At 46.2% G+C, this 20,780-nt stretch overlaps 1 protein-coding gene across 3 annotated transcripts in view; it reads right to left on the bottom strand.

Moving 5' to 3' along the window:
* The window catches only part of NTRK3 (neurotrophic receptor tyrosine kinase 3), a 205,137-nt gene that overhangs the window by 23,425 nt on the left and 160,932 nt on the right, over positions 1 to 20,780 (bottom strand). For all 3 annotated transcript variants that reach the window (XM_062501233.1, XM_062501234.1, XM_062501235.1), the window contains 3 exons: positions 17,451 to 17,581; positions 13,236 to 13,408; positions 8,477 to 8,720 (listed from right to left, as the gene is read on the bottom strand). In XM_062501233.1, coding sequence (XP_062357217.1) covers positions 8,477 to 8,720; positions 13,236 to 13,408; positions 17,451 to 17,581 — 548 coding nt within the window. The remainder of the gene's footprint in view (positions 1 to 8,476; positions 8,721 to 13,235; positions 13,409 to 17,450; positions 17,582 to 20,780) is intronic.

The following is a 20,780-nucleotide window of genomic DNA, read 5'->3' as shown; positions in this document are numbered from 1 at the left end:
TTCCCTCACTAATTCCTTTAGCAATCTTATCATGTGTCGCCCACATAATTGGATGGGGAAGAGAGAGGTGGAATCACTTAAGCGTTCAAAGCTCAACACACACTGAGAAAAGATTCCCATTTCGTCTGTGTGTGCAATTTTGTGCATCGTTGCCCCTTGATTGTACATTGAACACGCTCCCTTTGACAGCTGAGCCCTAAACAGCCTGGGTATTAAAGCTGCTTGCAAATAGGGGCTTTCTCCATCCAGCTGGGGGGAGAAGGAGCTCACTGGGGCTGTGAGAGAGGCAGGACTATGAAACTGGGGGGAATCAGGAAGGGAAAGCCTGGAGAAACTCTGATCATGCAGGAATCAGCAGCAAAAAATGAAAAGCAGTGGTTTCCTTCTATGCAAGCATCTTAATTAGGGAGGTTGATGAAGATACTTGCATTTTAATTGTTTTTAGGGAGGCCTTCAGTTTGTCATGAAGCAAAACAAAATTTATCCACGATCTCAATAAACTGGCTTATAACTTCTCTGCCTCCAGTTTCTTTGATGATCACACCGAGGTTTGGGGGTGCTCCCCAGCTTTCCTGATCAATGTGTCACTACACAAAAGATCTCTTGGCTGCACCCATGGTAAAGGAGAGCTGTGATCATGGTCCCACAGGTGGGAAAGGAGGAAGAGGCCAGTGGCCAGCTGGGCTACAGTGAGGCAATGGGTTTAACAACCCAGACTTGATGAGATGGGAGGGTTTTACATTTGGATATTCCAGTCTCGCTGGACTGGAAGTGGCAGTGCTCCTCCCAAAGCCTGAACAGTTCACTACTCACACTCTTTCTGGTCCACCTGTGCTGGAATAATGAAACTGGAATAATATGCTGGGATAAGGTTTTCTACCTTCTTCTGCTCTAGCTGCAGTTTAAATAAGTTTAAATTTAAATGTAGTTTAAATTTTTACCCACCTTGGTAAAACCCAGAACCATCAGTGCCTCTGACCTTCTGTGTACAAAATCCTTCCTTGTTTCTGGTGACACCACAGTAAAGCACGTTTTGGACGGATCTCCACCTTGGGAGAGTCTATCTTGCTCAAAATGAGACATTGAGCTCTTTTCCCTTTCTGTCACACCTTTCAGGCTAATGGGATGCTCCAAGTGGGGACAGCAGGAGGAAGAGAGCACATTGCATGCAGGCAGCCTCTAGCAGGTGTTGGGGACCACACTTGGACAAAACAAATTAAAACAGGGGAAAGAAAAACACTTTCACAATCAGGGGGAGGGGAAAAATTAGTCAAGGATGGATGGGGATCATAAGTAGCTTCTCTTGCCTCTCTAGATCTGTTGGCTGCAGCCAGGGAGCACTGCAAATAGAAAAGAGCCGTGCCCTCCATAGTAAAGTTTTATGCAAAGGTAATTGCTTTGAAGGAAATGGTTCCTGAACTTGCCTGCAGGAAATTTATTATTTCAAGTTTTTACAGCAGAGGTGACAGACTTGGGTAGTTTGGCTGCATTGAGAAACAACCCCAGCTTTCTGAACTGAACTGACTCAAACTTCTGGGGATGGTGTCACTACCCCAGGGATGGCTCCAGCATTTGACTGGTTACTCCCAGGACTCTCCCCAGATGCCAGGAAAGCAGAGATCAGCCTGGATAGCTTTTAATAGCAGCCAAAGTCCAGTCAGCATGAACAAGGACTGGAAGAATCATCTCTGTCGAATCCAAACTTGTCATATACATCCTCAGGTGTTTTGGGTCAGGAAATACTGAACAACAAACAATTCCTCCCTATTTGGCTATGTCTTTAACCTCTGCAAATGGAAGGTTAAAAACCATCAGGAAGCTGAAATGAACGGCTTTGAACTCCCAGACCTCTGGATCTCAGCCTGATGTTTGGGAGAAATCAAAAGCCTCAATTCAAATGCCTGAGAATGGGGCTGAGCTTTGACTGAAAGATCTTAAGTTTGATAAGGTCTCAGTAGGTATGTGAGGGTTTGGGGGAACGTAAGGATTTAGCTGGAGGCCAGGGGTTAGGTGAATATTGAGACTGTATTAAACAAAAATTGAGAGCCAAATGACTTGTAATGACAGCAGCAACATACCCAGAGCAGGAGAAGAGGTTAGCATGGAGGTCAAGAACCAGAACAGGGAGTTTTTATTTCCCAAAAACAAACCGCTCTTTTGTGCCTGTGTTTCAAAGAAGATGTCACCAGATAGTGAGAGCTCTTCACCTGCCACATCCCTCTCATTACTGGAATGAAATAAATGGCAACAGCATGAAAACAGCAACTCAAGCAGGAGAACAACAGGTAGACATTGAGAAAAAGGGGAGGGAGAAAACAGGGCACAGATGCAGGTCTTGACAGGGTGGAGAATTAGGGCAATTACTGTTTCTGAGGAAATGCCAGGAATACAGCACAACCTAATTCCCCCAATTAATTCTTCTGCACTTGAGCTGCTTTGTGTGAAGGGCTCTTAAGGTTTCAAACAGGAGGAAAGAAAAAGACTCAACATTTGTTTTTTCCTCAGTGTAGAATTGTTGAGGGAAAATGTCTGGCTAAAACACAAGATGATGCTGTTACATCTTCCTTTCAGGAGATAAGGAGCTGTGCCATAAATTCAATTTGCAGAGGTTTTTATAGGAGCCACAGAGATACCAAAGACCAGCACGTTCAATATCACACTGACTTTTCCTGCACACAGAGCACACCAGGACAGGCACAGAGACACTTCACCCACACACCCACATTAAGCCATTCCTTCACCTCCCCTCCTTCCAACCCTCCTGCAGCTTTGGAGGAATCTGGTTCCTCTGCCCCCAAAACCGCAGGCAGGGCAGTTGGGAGGCACGGTGGCATGACTCACACCTAAAGAGGCATACAGATGTCATCCAGGGAATGATGGCAATAAGAACAAGGAAAAAAATAAGAAATTAGGGGTTGGGGTGATGGGATACATGGGATAAACAGATGTTGAGAAGGGCACGTAATACATTAAAACACAGGCTCTTGCACAGAGGAAGACTGTGGCTTCTTGACTGGCACATCTGTATCAGTCACATCTCCAGGTTTTTTGCCCCTATTCTCATAGGTCTGACAAAGCAAGATGTATTTCCAGAATCCCAGCTAAGAAGGAGAAAATTAGAACACTTTTCACTTCTAAGTCCTCTTCCTAATAGAACATATATTTATAGATGTGAAACCTTCACAAAAACCTGAGCAGAAAGGATGGAGAGAGAGCAGCACATCACATTTTCCACCTCAGAGAAGGGCTAGAAGAGGAAAAGGCAATGTACAGCTGTATCTGCACAGCACTGAGGTGCTGGGAATGGTGCTGATGTTGGAAGCTGAATATGAGACACACATTGTACCTTCTACAAGAGATCCCCCACAACAGCCAGGGGCTGAGTTTGCTCTCCCCCATCCATCAGCACTGAACTGAGCCTGAGGACACTGTCTGGGTGCACAGCCTGGCTCGTTCTCTGTCCAGGGCTGACTTACAGCCAGTGTACACTGGGTCTACCATAAAACCTGAGACTGGCAGTTTATTTCCCCTCCCAAAGTGAGGCAGTACCACATCCCAGCTAGAAATTCAGAGGGAGTTTTCCTCCCCTGTGCCTGTTGGCATTTCCCTTAGGAGGTGATTGTTCAGAGTCCCAGCACACTCATCACAGGGCTCCATCCTGGTGCTGACAGGGCTGGGCAGCAGTTCCCCTGTGCTAGGATCCACCTCTCACACTGCACAAACACCGCATGAGCTGCACAGCAACACCACAAAGAAAGCACCAGGGGACTGACAGTGGGTGCTGTGCAGCTGATGGATCCACACGAGCTCTAAGTGGCTCTGTCAAGCCTGCACAAAAAGGCAGCTGGGAGAGTCCAGCTGACCCTCTGCAGAAAGTTCAGAGCTGGTGGGAACAGTGCACCAGTGATGGTGTGATTATTTTGGAGCCTTCTATCAAGAAGACTGTGGGTCAGACTAAATCCAGTTTCAATGCAAGGCTTGTCCCTTAGTCTTATCTACCATGCTGGATGAGCCGCCAAAGGAGCACGACCCAGGCAGCTGCTAAATCTCAGTGATCTATTGCACACATGGAAACTTCACTGGAAAAATAATTGGCTCTATCCATGAGGAAGAAGCCAATCCTGAAAGGCAGAGGAAAAGAACAAAAGAAAGAGATAGTCTAAATGGGAGATGGTCATCAGAAAGCAACCATAAATGGGTACTGAAAATTATCAAGAATATGGGGGTTTTACTGGCCATTTTAAAGAAAGAGAAGAAATGAAATGTTTACACAGTAAAGCTTCATGCTTCAGATGAGGGATCCCAGACTTTTTAAGGAACACTGACCTAAGGCCAAAGTCATAGCAGAAATGTTTTTGTTCTGATGGTCTAAGGGTGTGAGATCCAAGGTTCATGGGAAAGAGATATTAATCTTTTATTAAACCAACTGATACAACAAAAAATAACAATAAAAAAGAACTCAGAGATGGTTTGTGTACCTAAACTTAATTCTTTCTCCCCCTTCCAACAATATTGTGTGTTTATTAAAAGACACTACTTCCTGCAAACCTTGTTTCTCCCAAATCCAAACAATGCTCCAAACTGGTAAGAACACAGAAGCAGGGAACATTTTTGTCATTATGTTAATCTCTGAATTGCTAGAAATTAAAAAAAAAAAAAAATTCCAGAGCCCTTTTCATTTAAGTCCTGCATATGTCTTTTTTTATGACAAGCAGGTGTGCTCTGCATGATGAAATGACCAGGAGAACACTCAGGACTGACTTCTGTGATAGGGTGGAGGTAAATTCCTACAAGCTTTCAAGCCCAGCCCAGGATTTGGAGCAGGATGCCAGAAGAGTAGGACAGAGGAAATATGGACAGAGGGATGTCTTCATGAGGTTTCATGTCTACATAAATCTTTTCTCTATTTGGCATGTGTCTTCACTGCTGATGTCCCACCCATGTCAGGACATCACCTTGGGAGTTATTAAGGAGTCTTGACTACAGTTTAAGACTGCATTCTCATCTAAAGATGAAGAAATACTGCCCTTTCCTTGGACAGATGCCATGTGATTTTGTTTTGGAATTGAATTACACATTTGGGAGAAAAAATTGAAAATTATCTTGGCATTACTGGAGCTCGGGTGGGTCCAGAGCCACAGAAGGGCTCTTGGAGCAACCAAACCTCAGTGAAAGAGCAGCTGGGAATTCTGATCTCAGCCCTGGTGATGTCCCCAGCTCTGACACTCCCCCACAGCCACCGTGACATCCTCCAGGACAGCACTGGGCAGGCACCCTGTGCCTCACTTGCTGCAGTCTCCATGCCACCCTCAGCTTGGCTGAGGCACAATGTCCCTGACCTACAGCGTCCCACCACCTGCTGTCACAGTCCTGAGTCATACCTAAAAAAAATCACCTACTCACACAGTTTTCTTAGAGAAAACAACAAGGAAAATGAAATCCGCCCAAACCTTTCCTCTCCAGTATGGATATATTCCGTCCCACCTTCCCACAGAGACCCACACCAAAGATTGCACAGCACGTTACACAACACAGCACAGAAATGCCTCTTCAGCAGCCACGCCTTCCCTCTTCACACAGAAGCTGGGCTACTTCTCCCTGTCTCCCCAGTTCCTCCACTTTCCTCTGCTTTCCACTTAGATGCTGTTCCACCTCTCCCTACCACTTCCACCTCCACAACCATTTTCTGTCCACCCTGTCTTCTTGAAAGGAGGTTAAAAGGCAACAGCTGACGGGTTCCCTCTGTCATGCAGGAGGTAAAGGATGCATCTGTCTTCAGGGAGAGAATGGAGAGCTTGCAGAGAAGGGGAACAAGACTCTCTGCTGTTTTTGTTTGTTTTCTGTATCCAAATGTGTAGCAGGAAAATGAAGCAGTTCACCTTTGTTAAAGCAGTTTTGCATCCCACAAATGCAGGAGCCATATGGTGTACTTTCTTTGTCTTAAAAGATTAAAAAATGGGAAAGAAAGGAAATGGCTAGGAACTAATCCTCAGCCTGGAACACAGTAATATCTCCACATACTCAGTTATCCAAGCTTGCAGGACCTGGGCAGGAGCAAACACAGGGACCCAGCAGACCGAAGAGTCTGCTTGCAGAGCTCCAGTCCTGTCCCTTTGTGTCAGCTTGGGAGTGGGATTTCTCCCTGTGTTTCCAGAAGACGACAAATTACAGGTTCTCCCAGGGCTGTAGCTTGGACACACCAAGCAATATTTTCTAGAACCAGCTGAACCAGAACTTTGCTGCAGGTCCCACTGCTGGCAATGGCAAGCTGTCAGAAGGGGAAAGCTGCAATGCACAACCACTGGGAAATGAAGTTGGACACTTCACCAGCCAGATCATAGATGTGACATGGGACAGCACTGAAAACTTTGAAAGTTCAACTGTTCAGCCAGATCTCCAGCTTTCATAGCTGAGACCAAGGAGCAGTTTGGTTCTCCCATTTGAGCTTCTTTGCTCATGTTCTGGGAGGAGGGTGTTTGGACTGTGGCTGGAGGAGGGATGAAGGACACCTGGCCCCTGGAATTCTGCTCTTTGCTGACCTGGGGAGGCTTCCCAGCCCTGTCACCAGTTCCTGCTGTGGCCTTGGGCAGGTGATGTAAACCCTCTGCCACTCTTGCCACCAGTGTAACTCTTCGGACCTTAACAGAAATAAGGCCTCCATGAATTAACTTCATGATCAAAAGTTTTAAACATACTGAAAATAAGTGAAAACAAATAAAGGAAAATCAAATAAGAACAAAAGGCTGTGATGGTCTGAAACTCAGCTCTTGCTCTGGTCAGTACGTGATAACTGCTCACTGCTTTAGTCATAGTGGAAATTTGTGTACGCAGAGAAAAGTCCACTAAAGAGCCTTTTGACACTTCATGAGACAGCACGGAGCAGTCCTCAGCAAAGCACTTGGCACAGACAGAATGAAGGCTACAGGACACCACCACAGAGAAGACAAAAAATCCCACAGCAATTAACTAGCCTGTGGAGATGATCTCAGCCCTCCCTGTGGCAACAGCCAGCAGTTTTTCTCCTTGCACAGAGAGCTCTTGGTGCTGCAGGAGCATGAGCTCGTCTGGGGTTGTCTCCAGCAGTGTGACACTGTCTATGGTTTGGGCAGGACTAACAGGGCTGAAGGGAAGAAGGCAGTCAAAAACTTGGGTAATCACATGTGCTGCTTCTCCTCCTCTCCTGGACTCTTCTCTTTCCTACTCATTCCTTCCATAAGTTTCAGCACTTACAGGATCACATCACCTCTCCTTCCTCATCACTGGCCAGTAACTGTGCTGAGACCTTCTCCCAGCATGGGCGTTTCTGCTGCACAGTGAAGATTGGTTCCCTCACTGGTAATTAAGCCCAGTGGCAGTCCAGTGCTCTGGCCTGGGCGAGGTGATGTGTCTCAGCACACATCTGATCATGTTTTCCCTCCTCCCTGACACAGTAACTGCACTTGGCAGCTATCACATAATGAAAACTTCCTGAATTGGCCACCCCTTTCTGGGTAGCTGGGAGAAATCATCCTCAAAGCCAAACATACATGTTAGCAGAAATAAATCAGCCCCAGTGCAAGCATCAGGCTAGAAACCATGGTCCCCTAGCCTGAGAAGCCCTTCCCTGCTGGTGGATGGTCCACAGACAAACTCCCACTCCAGTGCGCTCCAAACACTTGTCACACCGTACTTCTCCTGTGGCTGGGAAGGGAAACACGCTGTTCCCCCAGGGACACTGCCATCAGGCAGGCAGGACAGTGCAGACAGGTACAGAGGGAGTGTGCAAGACAAGGGAACAGTGTGAGCACAAATCACAGGAGAAAAGGCTGGAAAGGCATTCCTGGCTCATTGAGTCTCTCCCCAGAGACGAGTACAGGATTAGCCTCTACACTAAACCCAGGCATTTTTATCTAGTTGCTTCCTGAACTTCTTTAATGACAGGCTCTCAGCAACCTACCCCTGGCAAATTATTCCATTGTTTAAATGATGACCCTGCTGGGAGAAAAAAATGTTCTGAGGTCAAACCTAAATTGACTATTATTCTTCCATATTTTATGCACTTATCAGTCTTTCAGTTGCCTTCTCTCTAGGTCCCTGTATTAAGTTTCTTTAATCTAAAACCAGAGGTCACAGCCTGCAGTATTTATCATCTCTACTTATCATCATTACCTTTAATTTGTCAATGTCTTCAAAAAACAAGGAATAAAAATAGACAGTAAGGATGGAATTATTTCAGAGCCATCCAAAAGCATGTGACTATGTGCTGGGGTATCACAGAGTCTGTGCGTAAGTATCTGCATGGATGACTGAACTACAAGCATGGTCAGGACTGAACAGGACTAAGGACAGTGTTTTAGGGATGCCTGATCAACTTCTGTGCACGTTTCAATGAGGTAATAACCAAGCAAGTGAGCCGAGGGGCTCCAAAAACTGATTCAACGTAACATTTCCTATTTCCCTTTGCTCTGAACATCAGAGTGCCACTGAACTGCCTTACCCTGTAGTAATCAGTGCTGTAGACATCTCTAGACATCCCAAAGTCTCCAATCTTCACCAGCAGGTTGGCTCCGACCAAGCAGTTCCTGGTGGCCAGGTCTCTGTGGACAAAGTGCTGGGAGGCAAGGTACACCATTCCAGAGGCGATCTGGCTAGCAATGTGGAGCATTTGGGATAGCCCTAGCTCCCCTTTGGCTTGTCGAGGCTGCCCATCCACGAGGATCATAGCATCTGGGCCATGTGCCCTGTAGGGAGGGAAAAGCAAAAAGCACAGAGATGGGTCTCAGAAGTGACCAGGAGACAAGAATCCCACACAATCACTGTTCTTGCTGGATGGGGACCAGCCCCCAGCTCTGCGCTGTGAGGATGGACACACAGCTCCAGTGGAAAGGAAGAAAGGCTTAAGGAAAAACAGGAGGTTGAGGGAACATTTGCTGGGTGAGTGAGTGCCATATATCCTTATCCTGTCCTGTCTAGTGCACACAACCTCTTATGGCCACAGATGGAGACAGACTGCTAGGACAGAGGAACCACTGGCTTGAGGCAGCCTGGACACTCTTCTCTGGCAAGACCTCTGCAAAGCTGATGAGTCCCCAGATATTTACATTTGCTCCAGTTAATTCTAATACCATTGAAAAAGCCCCAAAGGCAGAGATATCACCCCTTTTCTTCCAAAGCTGCCATATTTCTGCTACCTAATCTCTTTATCAATCCCAAACAGCCCCCTCTCATTTCTCCACATCACCAACAAACCATCCCCTGATCAATACCAATACAGCTAGAGATCACAGAAAATGTTTCAGAGCAACATTAGCATCTTCATCCCTGTAAAATCCCTTTTATGTCCTAAGCTGTCCCAGAGGTAACACAGGTACTGTGAATGTGGCAGCACAAGCACAGGTACAAAGTTTAACCCTGGATCTCAGCAGGTGCAGAGAACACCCTGGGCAACAAAAGGAAATATTTCGCTGAACCAAGTGCATGGTAAATGCAGGACTTTAGGTCAGACTTATTCCTGTCCTGTCCCTTTTTTGTCCCCTTCTTCGCAGTGTGCCAAGCTTTTCTGTCGTCCTGCCTCCGTGATGCTTCTTCCCCTGGCAGAGCTCACCCTGTGGTAACCTATGTGAAGGTGGAATAACAAAAGCCCTCATATTTAGGGAAAATCAAGAGATGTTGCTATGACCTTCCTCCTCATGACTAACACGCAGCACAGCAAATCCTCTGAGGCTTTCATACTGTTCTCTTTGAGATGATGCATGGTGTGTCCTATATAGTACATGTCTTTCTTTCCCTTCTTCTCTCCTTTTCTCTGTCACAAATGGTTATAATACAGAGGAAAGAAGAATCAGCAAATTGATGAGATGAACACAGGATATTAGCATAGGAAGGACATTAGTGCATTTTGTTATGTCAAGAAGGCCATAGAGAATATGAGAAGGGTATGCCCATCTTTCCTTGGGGAAAGAAGTTTAAACAGAAAGGCCATAAAATTGGGTGGATTCGCTGCTAAAGAACAGTTTGAGATTTTTTCAATTATGAATTGATGGAAGCTTTGGGGGAAAAAAGATCACCATTCTGGCTTCCTCTTCTGAAATTCCTCTTCTGTCCCATGACAGTCTGACTGTGGTGCTGCTTCACAGGAAGGTGAACGTCAGAACTCTGCAAGTTTTCTAACAAAGCCTATTGCCTGTCTGAGCTAACAGCAAATGGTAACAACTTACTACAGACTGCAGAGTGGGTCTATGTTGGCAAGGTGCTGTTATCCCTACTTCAAAACTGCTGCTGACCCAGACAGGAAACAAAAGCTGGAAAACCAGTAACCAAAGGAAAATGGGGAAGTGATGGACACTCTTAGTGAGCAGAGAGGGATGTGGTCACTGCAGACCCTGAAGCAGTGGGGGGTTGTGCCAGGAACACCCAGTCTTGCTCCCCACTCAACCTGTGGGCAGATTCCCATGCACACCATTCCTAGTGATGCTCCCTGGAAGGCCATGGCAGTATTTCTTCATTCCAAGATCTTTTCTATCAGTATTTTCTGAGGCAGGACACCACCATTGCAGCCTGCCCTGGTGCAGACAGCAGGGTCTGTTGTGGCAGCACCAGCGTGGTGGCCCTGGGAGGCACAAGGAATCATCCCAGCACATGCCACCACTAACCCAGCTGCTACATGTTGATCCTGGTGCTTCCCTTTGCCACACCAGCTGATGTTCCAGGCCACTAAAACTCTCTTTCTCTGGGAAGCACACAAAAGTCTAACATCACTGATGAGAATTTATTTATTGTGCTTTTCTCTAGGAAACTGGGTCTAAAGTGAGCTTCTTCCATTTTACTGCTTTTCCAATTTCTGCAGTTAAACTAGGAAATGTCCATCTGAGTGTCTTACAGACTCCCAGTGTCCCTGCCCTCCAGTGTCTGGCAGTCACTGTCTCCTGTTGTGAGCTGGGTGAATTATTCCATGATTAAAACTGCTGCTTGCTGAGGGATTCCAAGCAGCTCTGCATCATCAACCCTTCCTGATACCCCTGCAGCCCCCATTCCCCACCAGTAGACACCTTACCAAACAAAGCCCCCACTCTATTTCCATGTGACCTCTTAGGCATTTTGAGTGTCTCTTTGTAGGGTCTAAGCTGCCTTGTCCCCAGAGCCATCTTCCTTTGGGACACGAAGGGTATTTTTACTGCCTACCACATTCCAGCATGCAGGGAAAGGAGCACATGGCTGCTTTTTCCAAGACTGCACAGGAAGGAGAAGCTGGCAGCTAAACACAGCTGGAAGATGAGAAGCTGCAATCCCAGGGACCACACACCTGGAAAAGTTTCTTTTCCTTCGTAAAGGCCAAAGATAATAAAGCAATCTTTTCCAGTGAGACTGGAGATTAATTTCATCAGCATGAGTGTTTCTCAGACATGTCCCAAGAAAGGGTAGGGACATGGGAGTGAAAGGTCCATGGCTGCAGCATGACATCAGCCTTAGGAAGATATTGATGAGTGAAGCAATTCCATCAGGCATTGGCAGTGGGGACAAGACGATTTTCTGAAACACTGAGAGAGGCTGTTCTGTGCTACACTCTTTGGGAGCTCAACTAGAGCAGTGAGAGGGGCTGTTTCTCAGCTGTAATATCTGACTCCTCTAAGGGAATAAGGTTGCTGGCTCTGTCAGGAAAAGGGATTGTTCAATTTTGAGTTCTTTGTGAAGCACTGGAAGAACAGCATCTCACCCTCTTTTTCAGAATACCTGAGCATTGTCCTTAACACTGCATCACCTATCTGGGCTAAAACACCCTTTCAGCCCAGCTCATGGTTTTATGCTGGTGGCAGAGTTCAATCTGCTGCTGCTGGGAGTTTGCTGAGCCCTCCAAGTACCACAAAAGAGCTGGTAACCAAGGCTGGTCCCCCTTGAATGTGTGTCTGAGGAGCTCTGTAAATCCAACAGCCTTCAGTCATCCTACCTTGACAAAGATGTCTTGGATCTATCCAGAGCTTGAGACAGGCACTGAGCTATAAAATCCTGTTCAATCTACCCACAACCATACCAAAATTAGGATAAAAATCAATGCAGGAATGTTCCCAGCTCACCCGCTGCCCTGGGAATGCCCCAAAGAAGCTGAAGACAGGTTGGCACTACTTGGCAGAGAAAAGAAGAATTCTTTAGGTTCCTTCCTTATATTCTACTGGTGTGGGTGATTGCTTAGAAGTGAAAACCTCAAGGGAAAACCTGTGTTTCCTGGTCAGAAACTGTGTTGGTAGAAAAATACTCACTGAGTGTATCCCAACCCCAGATCTAGACCTGCCATGCACAAGATTCTTGTTCCTCCTGCAATCATATTCACACTTAACAGTCAAAACAGGAAAATATCAAGGGTCCAATTTTCTAAATATTGGAAAATAAAACTACTAATTATTTCAAGAGGTAAGTACCACTCCACTTGCACGCAGGTCTCAGAGTGGAATTTCTGTTTTGTGGCAGAAGAGCACCATAAACATCCTCCCACAGCTGCTCCCCGGCCCTGGCTGCTGGGGGATACAGAGCACACAAATTATCTGCCTCAGGCTAATGAAATGGCTGAATGATTATGGGGGGCACTGGGGGCTCTGGCAATTTGCATCTCTCTAGAGACAGAGAAGGTAATTACAGCACTTCTTCAGCCCTTGCCTGACTTCATGAGTGTCCTGGTGCCACAGGTTAAGGACCAGGGATCACGAGACTCCTCCAACATTTCTCAGGTCTTTTCTGAATGCAGGAATGAGAACCAGTCACCAGTAAATGCCCAGGACACAAATCAGATCAAGCCCACTAACAAATTTCTCAAAGGATTATTTTGGTTCTTGTGCTGTTGAAGCAGGAGCTCTGTGGCTGAGGGAAGTGATGGCAAGTGGCCTTCCTGCTTCAGCAGGACTTGGCTTTGCTGGGTACAGGACTCAGAGCTGCTGAGAGCTGTGGCTTCATGTCCTTCCATCCCCACAGGGCAGAGAAGGATCACAAACACACTTCCTGCAGCTTCAAACTTGCTGAGGTGGGAGAGGAAAACCCTGGTTTCCACAGCTCCTGAGATCACCTAAGAGAAAATGTTAGGATAGGGCTATGAAAGCCCCAGATCTGATGAGTACCATCATCTCCTCCAAGCTGTCCTTGGAACGACCATCTCTCACTACTCAGCCCGCTGAATCACAACACCATTGGTGCACTGCGGAGCTAGAACAAGTCTCACTGAGGCTGTGGGGCAGCCCCACAGCACCTCCCGTGCCCTCATTCCCACATACCTGAGGAATTTGTTGAGGTCACCGTGCTTCATGTACTCAAAGACCATGATGAGCGGGTCGCCGTCACCACACACGCCGTAGAACTTGACGATGTGCTCGTGCTGCAGGTTGGTGAGCAGCTCTGCCTCCCGCTGGAAATCCTTGCGGGCTGCCAACGTGGGGTCTTTCAGAGCCTGGAATGAGGGATGCAGACACACACAGAGTGGGGGAAAAGCCAGAACAAAGGGGTCACAGCATCTGAGAGCAGCTGATGAGGAAGGAAGGGAAGAGGAACCACTAGCCCAGTTGTGCTGGAGGGCTGGTGGCACCAGGTTAGTGTGTCATTTCTGTAGTTACTGTCCCAGTGGGTTCCCCAACTCATTTCCTAGGCAGCAGCAAACATGCCTCAGAGGGTAATAGCTTCCAATTATTCCCAGCTTGGGCAGAATTTATACTGGTGACCTAGGGTGAATGGCTTCATATCTCATTATTATTAAATTCCTGAGCCAGCCAGTCCTTGCTATCTGTCTTTTATTTTGAAAGAGCTGACTACACTGCCTTTACTCAGAAGATGGATTTGCCTGGCTGTGCAGTTATTGTGTGGATTTTTCAAACTGCCTCTGAAGAAGGACACTGTCAAGTCTTTTCTCATAATTTTTAAAATCATGTGTTTATTCCCTGCTGTTTATAACGGCTCCCCTGGCAGACTGATGCTGAAATCAGTATCCTTATTGAGAATATCTCATCTCCCACAATTTGAGAATGCCACTTTCCATTGCAAGGCAGCTTGCAGGCTTCAGGTGGTGTGGACCAGCCTGATATTGCAGAGTTGTCATGAAGATGTTGCTGTGGCTGTAGCTGATGATTAGGGAGGGTATTCCAGAGTTGGGTTCTGGCTTGTCTGTGCTTTATCGTGCAGTTGCATGGGAGAGTTAGGTTGAAAGCAGCTTGTTGTCATCTCAGGGTATCAAAGGAGGGAACTTGATAAAAAAAGTTTAAGTCCAGACCATTTGATAAGACGAAATGGCCACAAGAATCAGCGCAGTCTTTGCAAACATTTAAGAAAATGAAGAGGCTGGTTTTGAGTTGCTGGTTCTCCATCATATTCTCTTCATCCTCCACATGCCAGGACTGTTTAGGACCAATTCTGGCTTTAGCTGTGCAGCCCAACAGGAGCTGGAAAGGACTTAAGTCCTGAAAGGGACTTGAGGAAACTTACTCCACTTATCCTGTGTTGGTCTGATGTGCACCAGTTCCCCTTTAGTGGTGGGAGATACTGGGCAGCTCTCCTTTCACCTACACACACACCTCCCCCCTTTCCCCGTGCCTTGAATCTCCCCATGCAGACAGCAGAGGTGGCCTTAGCAGCTGCAGGCTGCAATTTATGTGCAAAAAGGGATGCTAAATATCAGAAAGCTGTGCATGGAGGATGGGGCCCAGCACTCTGTTACTGCACCTGGGTTGGCCCATGGTGCTGCTGGCTCTAGAAACTCCTCCAGAGAAGGTGCTTTTCCCCTCGGAGCAGACCTGCTGTGAGGCTTTTCCCCAAGTCTTATGACACTGCTTCATCTGATTCTGCCCCCAAACTGCTATTCACATGGCATAAATCTATTTTAATTCTTTGCCCTTTGGGATAGCTTGACTAGAGATATTTAGATGAATGTTAGTTACATGGTGCAGATGGCAAAGCATCCATCCTTATCTCAGGCACCCAATTACTTTTAGTCATTTAATACCTCCATAATGTTGATGCCACCCTATTTTTCTGCAGGAAAATAGCGCCTACTCTCATCACTCTCTTCTCCCCCTTTTTCCTGTGGTTGCACATAATATTTCAAGCTGCAGTGAGTTTAGGTTTCATCTCCTTCACACACAATCATTTTTATAAGGTGTTAAGACTGTAAGTTCATTGATATCACACACCAAAAAATATTATTAACCCCCTCCCCATTACTAAGGTTGCACAGCCAAGCATTTAGAAATGAGGGAGCTGGAAGGGATAGAACCGGGAAAGAAGACGAGGACCAAAAAAAGAGAAGGGATGTCTCAGTAAAATCAGTGGAATGCCTCTCTCATGAAGATTTGGGATGGATTTTTTTTTGTGCCTCCATCACACAATTCTTCCATAACTTCTGGCAAGTCCCTGAGCATCTGCAGGTTGCAGCTGTCATCATGAAGTGCCAGTTGTTCCAGTATTACCTGGAAAATCCCCTCGTATGCAGCATCAGGGCCAGGTCTCCACAAGCACCATGTGTTTATTGCTGCAGCAGGGCTCACTCTGAGTCAGGTGTCCATGGAGCTGGAAAGAGAAGTCAGTAACTCCATCCTTCACCTGAAGCAGATCTCTTTCAGCTCAGTTTTCCTGCTTCCGCATCTGCCCTCTGCGAAAGGGGATGATACAACCTCAGTAACTTCCTGGGAGGCTGTGAAAATGGGTACACTCACATCTAGGGGGGTTCCAGCACAGGAGTGATAACCACAATGGAGCAGCCGCAGAGAAATGAAAAATAAGGTGTTCAGAGGACATGCCCTGAACACAGCCCCTCCAGCACTTCTAGTACTTGACTTTGTCACTTTAACACTGCTGGATATAGTGTTTGTGCATTTCTTAGGATGCTTTTAGAAGCAAGCTGAATAAAACAGGAAGCTTGTCCATGCCTTTACATCAAAACTCCGTTTATCTGCAAGGCTGCAACCTTTAGATCTGCTAAAAATCTGAATCCATTTAAGTGAGCAAGTAACACAGCCCCTTCCTTTGGCCCTGGGAGAGAGTCCTCAAGAGCAGGGCAGAGGCAGGCTCTGGGCTGTGGACTCAGCTACCCTTAACCAGTGTGTCCTGCTGCTGTCCTGAGCTGCAGTGACTGGGGAGGTAGTTCTCAGCCTCACTTGGGGCATGAGATCTTCAGGAATTGTAGCCGAATCTCAACTTAATATGTAAAGCCTTTATTCCTGTTTTTATTTTTTCTTTTTTTTTTTTCCCACTTCAGATTTATAATATGGCCCAAATTAGAGGGATTTTTTTCCTTGCCACTCCCAGAGCTGGCAAGAAGCCAGATTCCAGGGCCTTGCTCTAGAGCTGGAGCTGTGTGATCTTGCAGGATGAAAGGCACTCTGGAGATGTAAGCTCATAGTAGCAATTAACAGAAACAAGCTCGGATGCTGTTTCTGCCTACATGCAAATGAAACTCTGAAGAGACTGGGGAGCCAGGCTTGCTGAGGGATGGCTGACACTGACAGGCAGGTACCAACCCTATAATCAAACAATTAATCATGTGGGTGTCTTCATGTCCTCAGCTTTAACCAGTCTCAAAGGTGAAAGGTACAATCTTGCACTTCACTGTTGTAGCAAAAGGGGACATCTGAGCTAAAAAAAAAAAAAAATAAAAAAGGCTTGAGCTGCTAATGCATAGAACAAGTCACAAGTAACTGGATGCCTCCAGCACTTTGGAGAGAGAGTGCTGGAACCTTTTTCCCTGTAGAGCAGCAGTTCAAATGCAGACCTTGTTCCACGGAGTGAGGAAGCATCGGTTAAATCCAAGGGATTAAACTGTGTCTCTGCCAACTGGTGCCACTTGAGAGGAGAGCACAGTTCTGCACCGAGTGTTCTCCTCTGCCCAGAGCCACACTGATGGGGCACAGCTCCCACGAGGAATATCACAAGGATGCAAGCAGCAGAGCACAAGCCAAGCTGAACTCATGTTGGCTTAAAATACCCAAAACAGGAGCAACCTGTGGCTAGGCAAGCAGGAGCAGAGTGGAGCTGAGCCGAGTTGTTTTGCCCATCTTGCAGAAAATTGATCCCAGAAAATTGGCTCATCATGCTTAGCTTTCATTGCTCATTTTTTTGCTGAGGCCTTTTTATGTTTCAGCTTCTGCATGTTACACAAAAATATAAAATCCAGAAGGAGCAGGGCCTGCTGGAGGGAGGTGGGTCCGCACTGTGCTGCTGCAGCTGCACGGGAGCTCACGGCTTCCAGACCAGCCTCTCCTCCCTGTCTGTCTCCTGGCTGTGTCAGCAGGAAGGGAGGCTTTGGCACTGCTGAGAACAGACAACCTTGAAGCGGAACACCGAAACTTTGTGTGACTAAGTGGATTTACCACAATCTCCTGCATCAGATAAATCCCCACCCCTGGCCCCCAGCCCTCTCCTGCTTCCCTTTCCCACACAAGCTCATGCAGTCTCGCTTCACTGGCCAGCCCCTGCCCTACTCTCTGCCATTCGCCCTTGGGATTTACCTTCACTGCCACCAACATTTTGTCGTTGGTGGGGCTGAGGTTGTAGCACTCGGCCAAGAACACCTTCCCAAAGGCACCTTCTCCCAGCTCCCTCTTCAAAACGATGTCTCTCCTCTTAATATGCTGGACATCTGTTGGAGGGAGGGGAGGAAGAGGGAGAGGGTTGAGGGAAAAATGAATCAGGGTTAATTCAGTGAATGGAAAACAACTAATTCAATTTTCTCGCAAGCTGCAAGGGAACTGAAATTGCTTTGCAAAAATATCTGCAGGGATCTTTTTACCCACCCACAGAAGGCAGCCATCTCTGTGATGGAGTTAGTCTCATGCAAAACATCTGTGAGGAAAGTACTTGAGGTTTATCAGTTCTCATGACAAGCCCCTGGCAAGCTGGTCCTCAGGGAGAGGAACCTTCAGGGCAAATTCTGCTACAAAGACATGAATCTCTTTTGAATGATCTTGAAAATAATCCATCTCCTGTGAGGTGTAACAAAGGTCACATCCTTCCAACTAAAGGCCAGGTGAGATTAGAAGGTCCTGTTGAGTTTTGCATTTCAACTGGGATTAGTTTAAGCTCAAACATGACAGATTTTTGTGGCTGAAGCTTGGCAAATCAAAGCATTCCTGGGAGGAGGGGAGCAGTGACCCACATGCTCCTTAGGGCATTAGCGGGAGCTGAAAATGCTGAGTACTGCCCCACAGGAGGACCCTGACCCTGCAGCCTTCCCCTACAAGACTGTTCTCTCAGAAAGAAGGTCATCCCAGGATGCCATCACTGGCACAACAGATGAACTGAACCCATTAGTTTCAATGATCCTTTCCACTGACATTTAGGACAGCGAGGACTGACTGAGAATAGCAACTGAGGATTCAGGAAGAATCACAAGAGCAGTAGGTTTTAATTTACCAGAGGTACAGAGGCCAATGAAAATTGGTTTGCTCAGCTAACGGGTAATTCCTAAAGATTAAATCTGCCCCAGGCACATACAGGGGCAGGTAAGTGACTATGGGATATCCACTGACTCTGTGTCATGATTAAACGCCACGGGTTGCTGGGAGAACTTGCTCTCTTCTGAGGACAACACTAAGGCTCAGCAAACCTCTAAGCACCTTTCTGGCATCACAGCATCCCTAGAACTCCTCAGCAATAAAAAGAGTTTTTTTAATGTTTGGAGTGAACTGTGGAAGAAGTTAGAGATGCACAGCCACCACAGCATTTTCTGGAGGCACAGCACCCAAAATTTCATGTCTATGAACTGTCCTTCAGTGGAGCTTTCCATCACCCTTGAGATCTGTGGCAGCACAGACCACTGCCAGCTTCAGCCTGATGGCCATAGCAGGCCAGTGCAGAGCTGTGCACTCTTCTCCAGTGCTCAGTGAGCAAAAGCTGATGTATGAGATGTCTCCTCAAGCAGAGGCATTACTTGGGACAGTGCCCTCTTTCCACTACTGTGGGATGTTCATATTAATCTGTTTGCTCACAAATTGGACCACTTTTGAGCCTTTTCCATTTCTTCCTTGTGCCACAGGAGCTGTAAAGGTAAGTGTCCCTTAGATTAGGTGCATTTCCCTTGGGGCACTGCAGATGAAGGAGGTGGAAGTGCCTAATTCTGGGTTTCAGACTGGCTGCAGGGACACATCACAATCTGACACCAGCTCCTGCCACCCGAGCAGGCACCCGTATCAACCTGAGGGGTCACGTGCCTGACAACACAGGTACCATTTAATGCATCAAAAAGCCAATGAAAGACAAGCATCCTAATGGCTTTCACGCAATTAAGCTTTTTAATTAGGAGCTCGGAGGCAGGTTTATGGAGCTGCCATCTCTGGGCCCTTGGCTTGCTTGGGGAGACGGATGCTGAGAGATTGCACAAGCAATGGGCCTTGTAATGAAAGACACCTCTCTGGGAATTCCCATTGACCTTTCTTAATTGTTCAGTAGGCTGAAAACTGTTTCTTACCGATATTAATAATATTAGTAACATTAAGGCGCAGGTTGGTAGGCACATCCAAAATTACTTTGGTTTTAAACCTACAGTGGCAGCCAGGGAGAACAAATCACATGTGGACTTTGCTTTCTCCACCTGGTTTAGCTGAGTGTTTAAGAAGTACCTTGAGAAATCTGAGATAAAATGTGTTGAAATGTAAAGTGATGCACTTGGGTGAGGAAACTCCTCATATAAGAAAAGCTCAAATGGCACCAATTTACTTAATAGAGTAGAGGAAAAGGGGTTTATCCTCTTTGTCTTGGCAAGCATTTCTATAGCACTCATCACTACATTAGCTTGGTCTTACTGTATTGACAAACCATGTATTTACATTCTTGGTCTCCCAAATAGCAGCCATCAAGAAAGCTGTGAGGAATGATCTTGTAGTAAGAGGAGCCCAAGGATACTTTTAAAAACTCAGAAATGTAGCAATTGCAATCGGATTGTCTCATTTGGTGTGAGATGAAGTTAAAAAGGAAAGAGTCTCAGAAAAAAAACAGCAATACTCTTTAAGAATTTTACACTTATGAGTAACACCATGAGAACTGAGGCAGACTTCTCTTTATAAATGTTTCAGGGTCTTGTCCAAAACTTTCAGCTCCAAATTTTTCCTCCCAACATCTTAATAAATTATCAGATATTTCTGAGAGCTGGCATCCAAACTGTGTAATTATGTCTACATTATTAAAATAATATCCCATCTGTCTTTGAGACCAAATTTTACAGCTAGTTGTTAACAGTCACCTGAGAAGTTCCAGGGAAAATTTATATGAAGAATTAAATGTGATATTGTGGCAGACAGAACTGAATTGAGGGAGAAGCAATCCTTTTGCAGTAGTGGACTTGTGTAACACTGTTGGATATAAAGCTAACTTGGGTGGTTATAAAAATAAAAGAGTCATGAAATTAAGTAGTTTGACAGCAACCAGACAATCTTAATGTCGAATCAGAAAAGTACATTTGCTGATCACAGTTTCTCTCAACCTCAAATAGCCATAAATTTTGCTCCATAGTATTTTAGGCACAAATGGAATAAGAAGTGAGTTATAATAAATTGCTTTTTCACATGCTAGAGGCCTAAAATAGTGAAATTTAGATCAATTTTTTTCCTTCACAGCGAGATCAGTGCTATGATTAATTGTAACTCACTATAAAATACAGGTCTTAACCATAAAGCAGTGACAATCCCCCATGGCACAGTGTTGCTGTGCTCACTTTGCACCTCTGCACTCACCCGTCCTGGCTGTAACTCATGAGGAAGGCCAAATAGCCATGAAAGATGCTGTGCTGCAAGGGCACCTCAGAGGTTCATCTGCATAAATCTGTTTACCTCCTCCTGGAGGAA

Source organism: Cinclus cinclus, chromosome 13, assembly GCF_963662255.1.
Source record: "Cinclus cinclus chromosome 13, bCinCin1.1, whole genome shotgun sequence".
In the NCBI taxonomy this organism is placed as follows: domain Eukaryota; kingdom Metazoa; phylum Chordata; class Aves; order Passeriformes; family Cinclidae; genus Cinclus; species Cinclus cinclus.
This window is presented reverse-complemented; position numbering and strand designations above follow the sequence as displayed.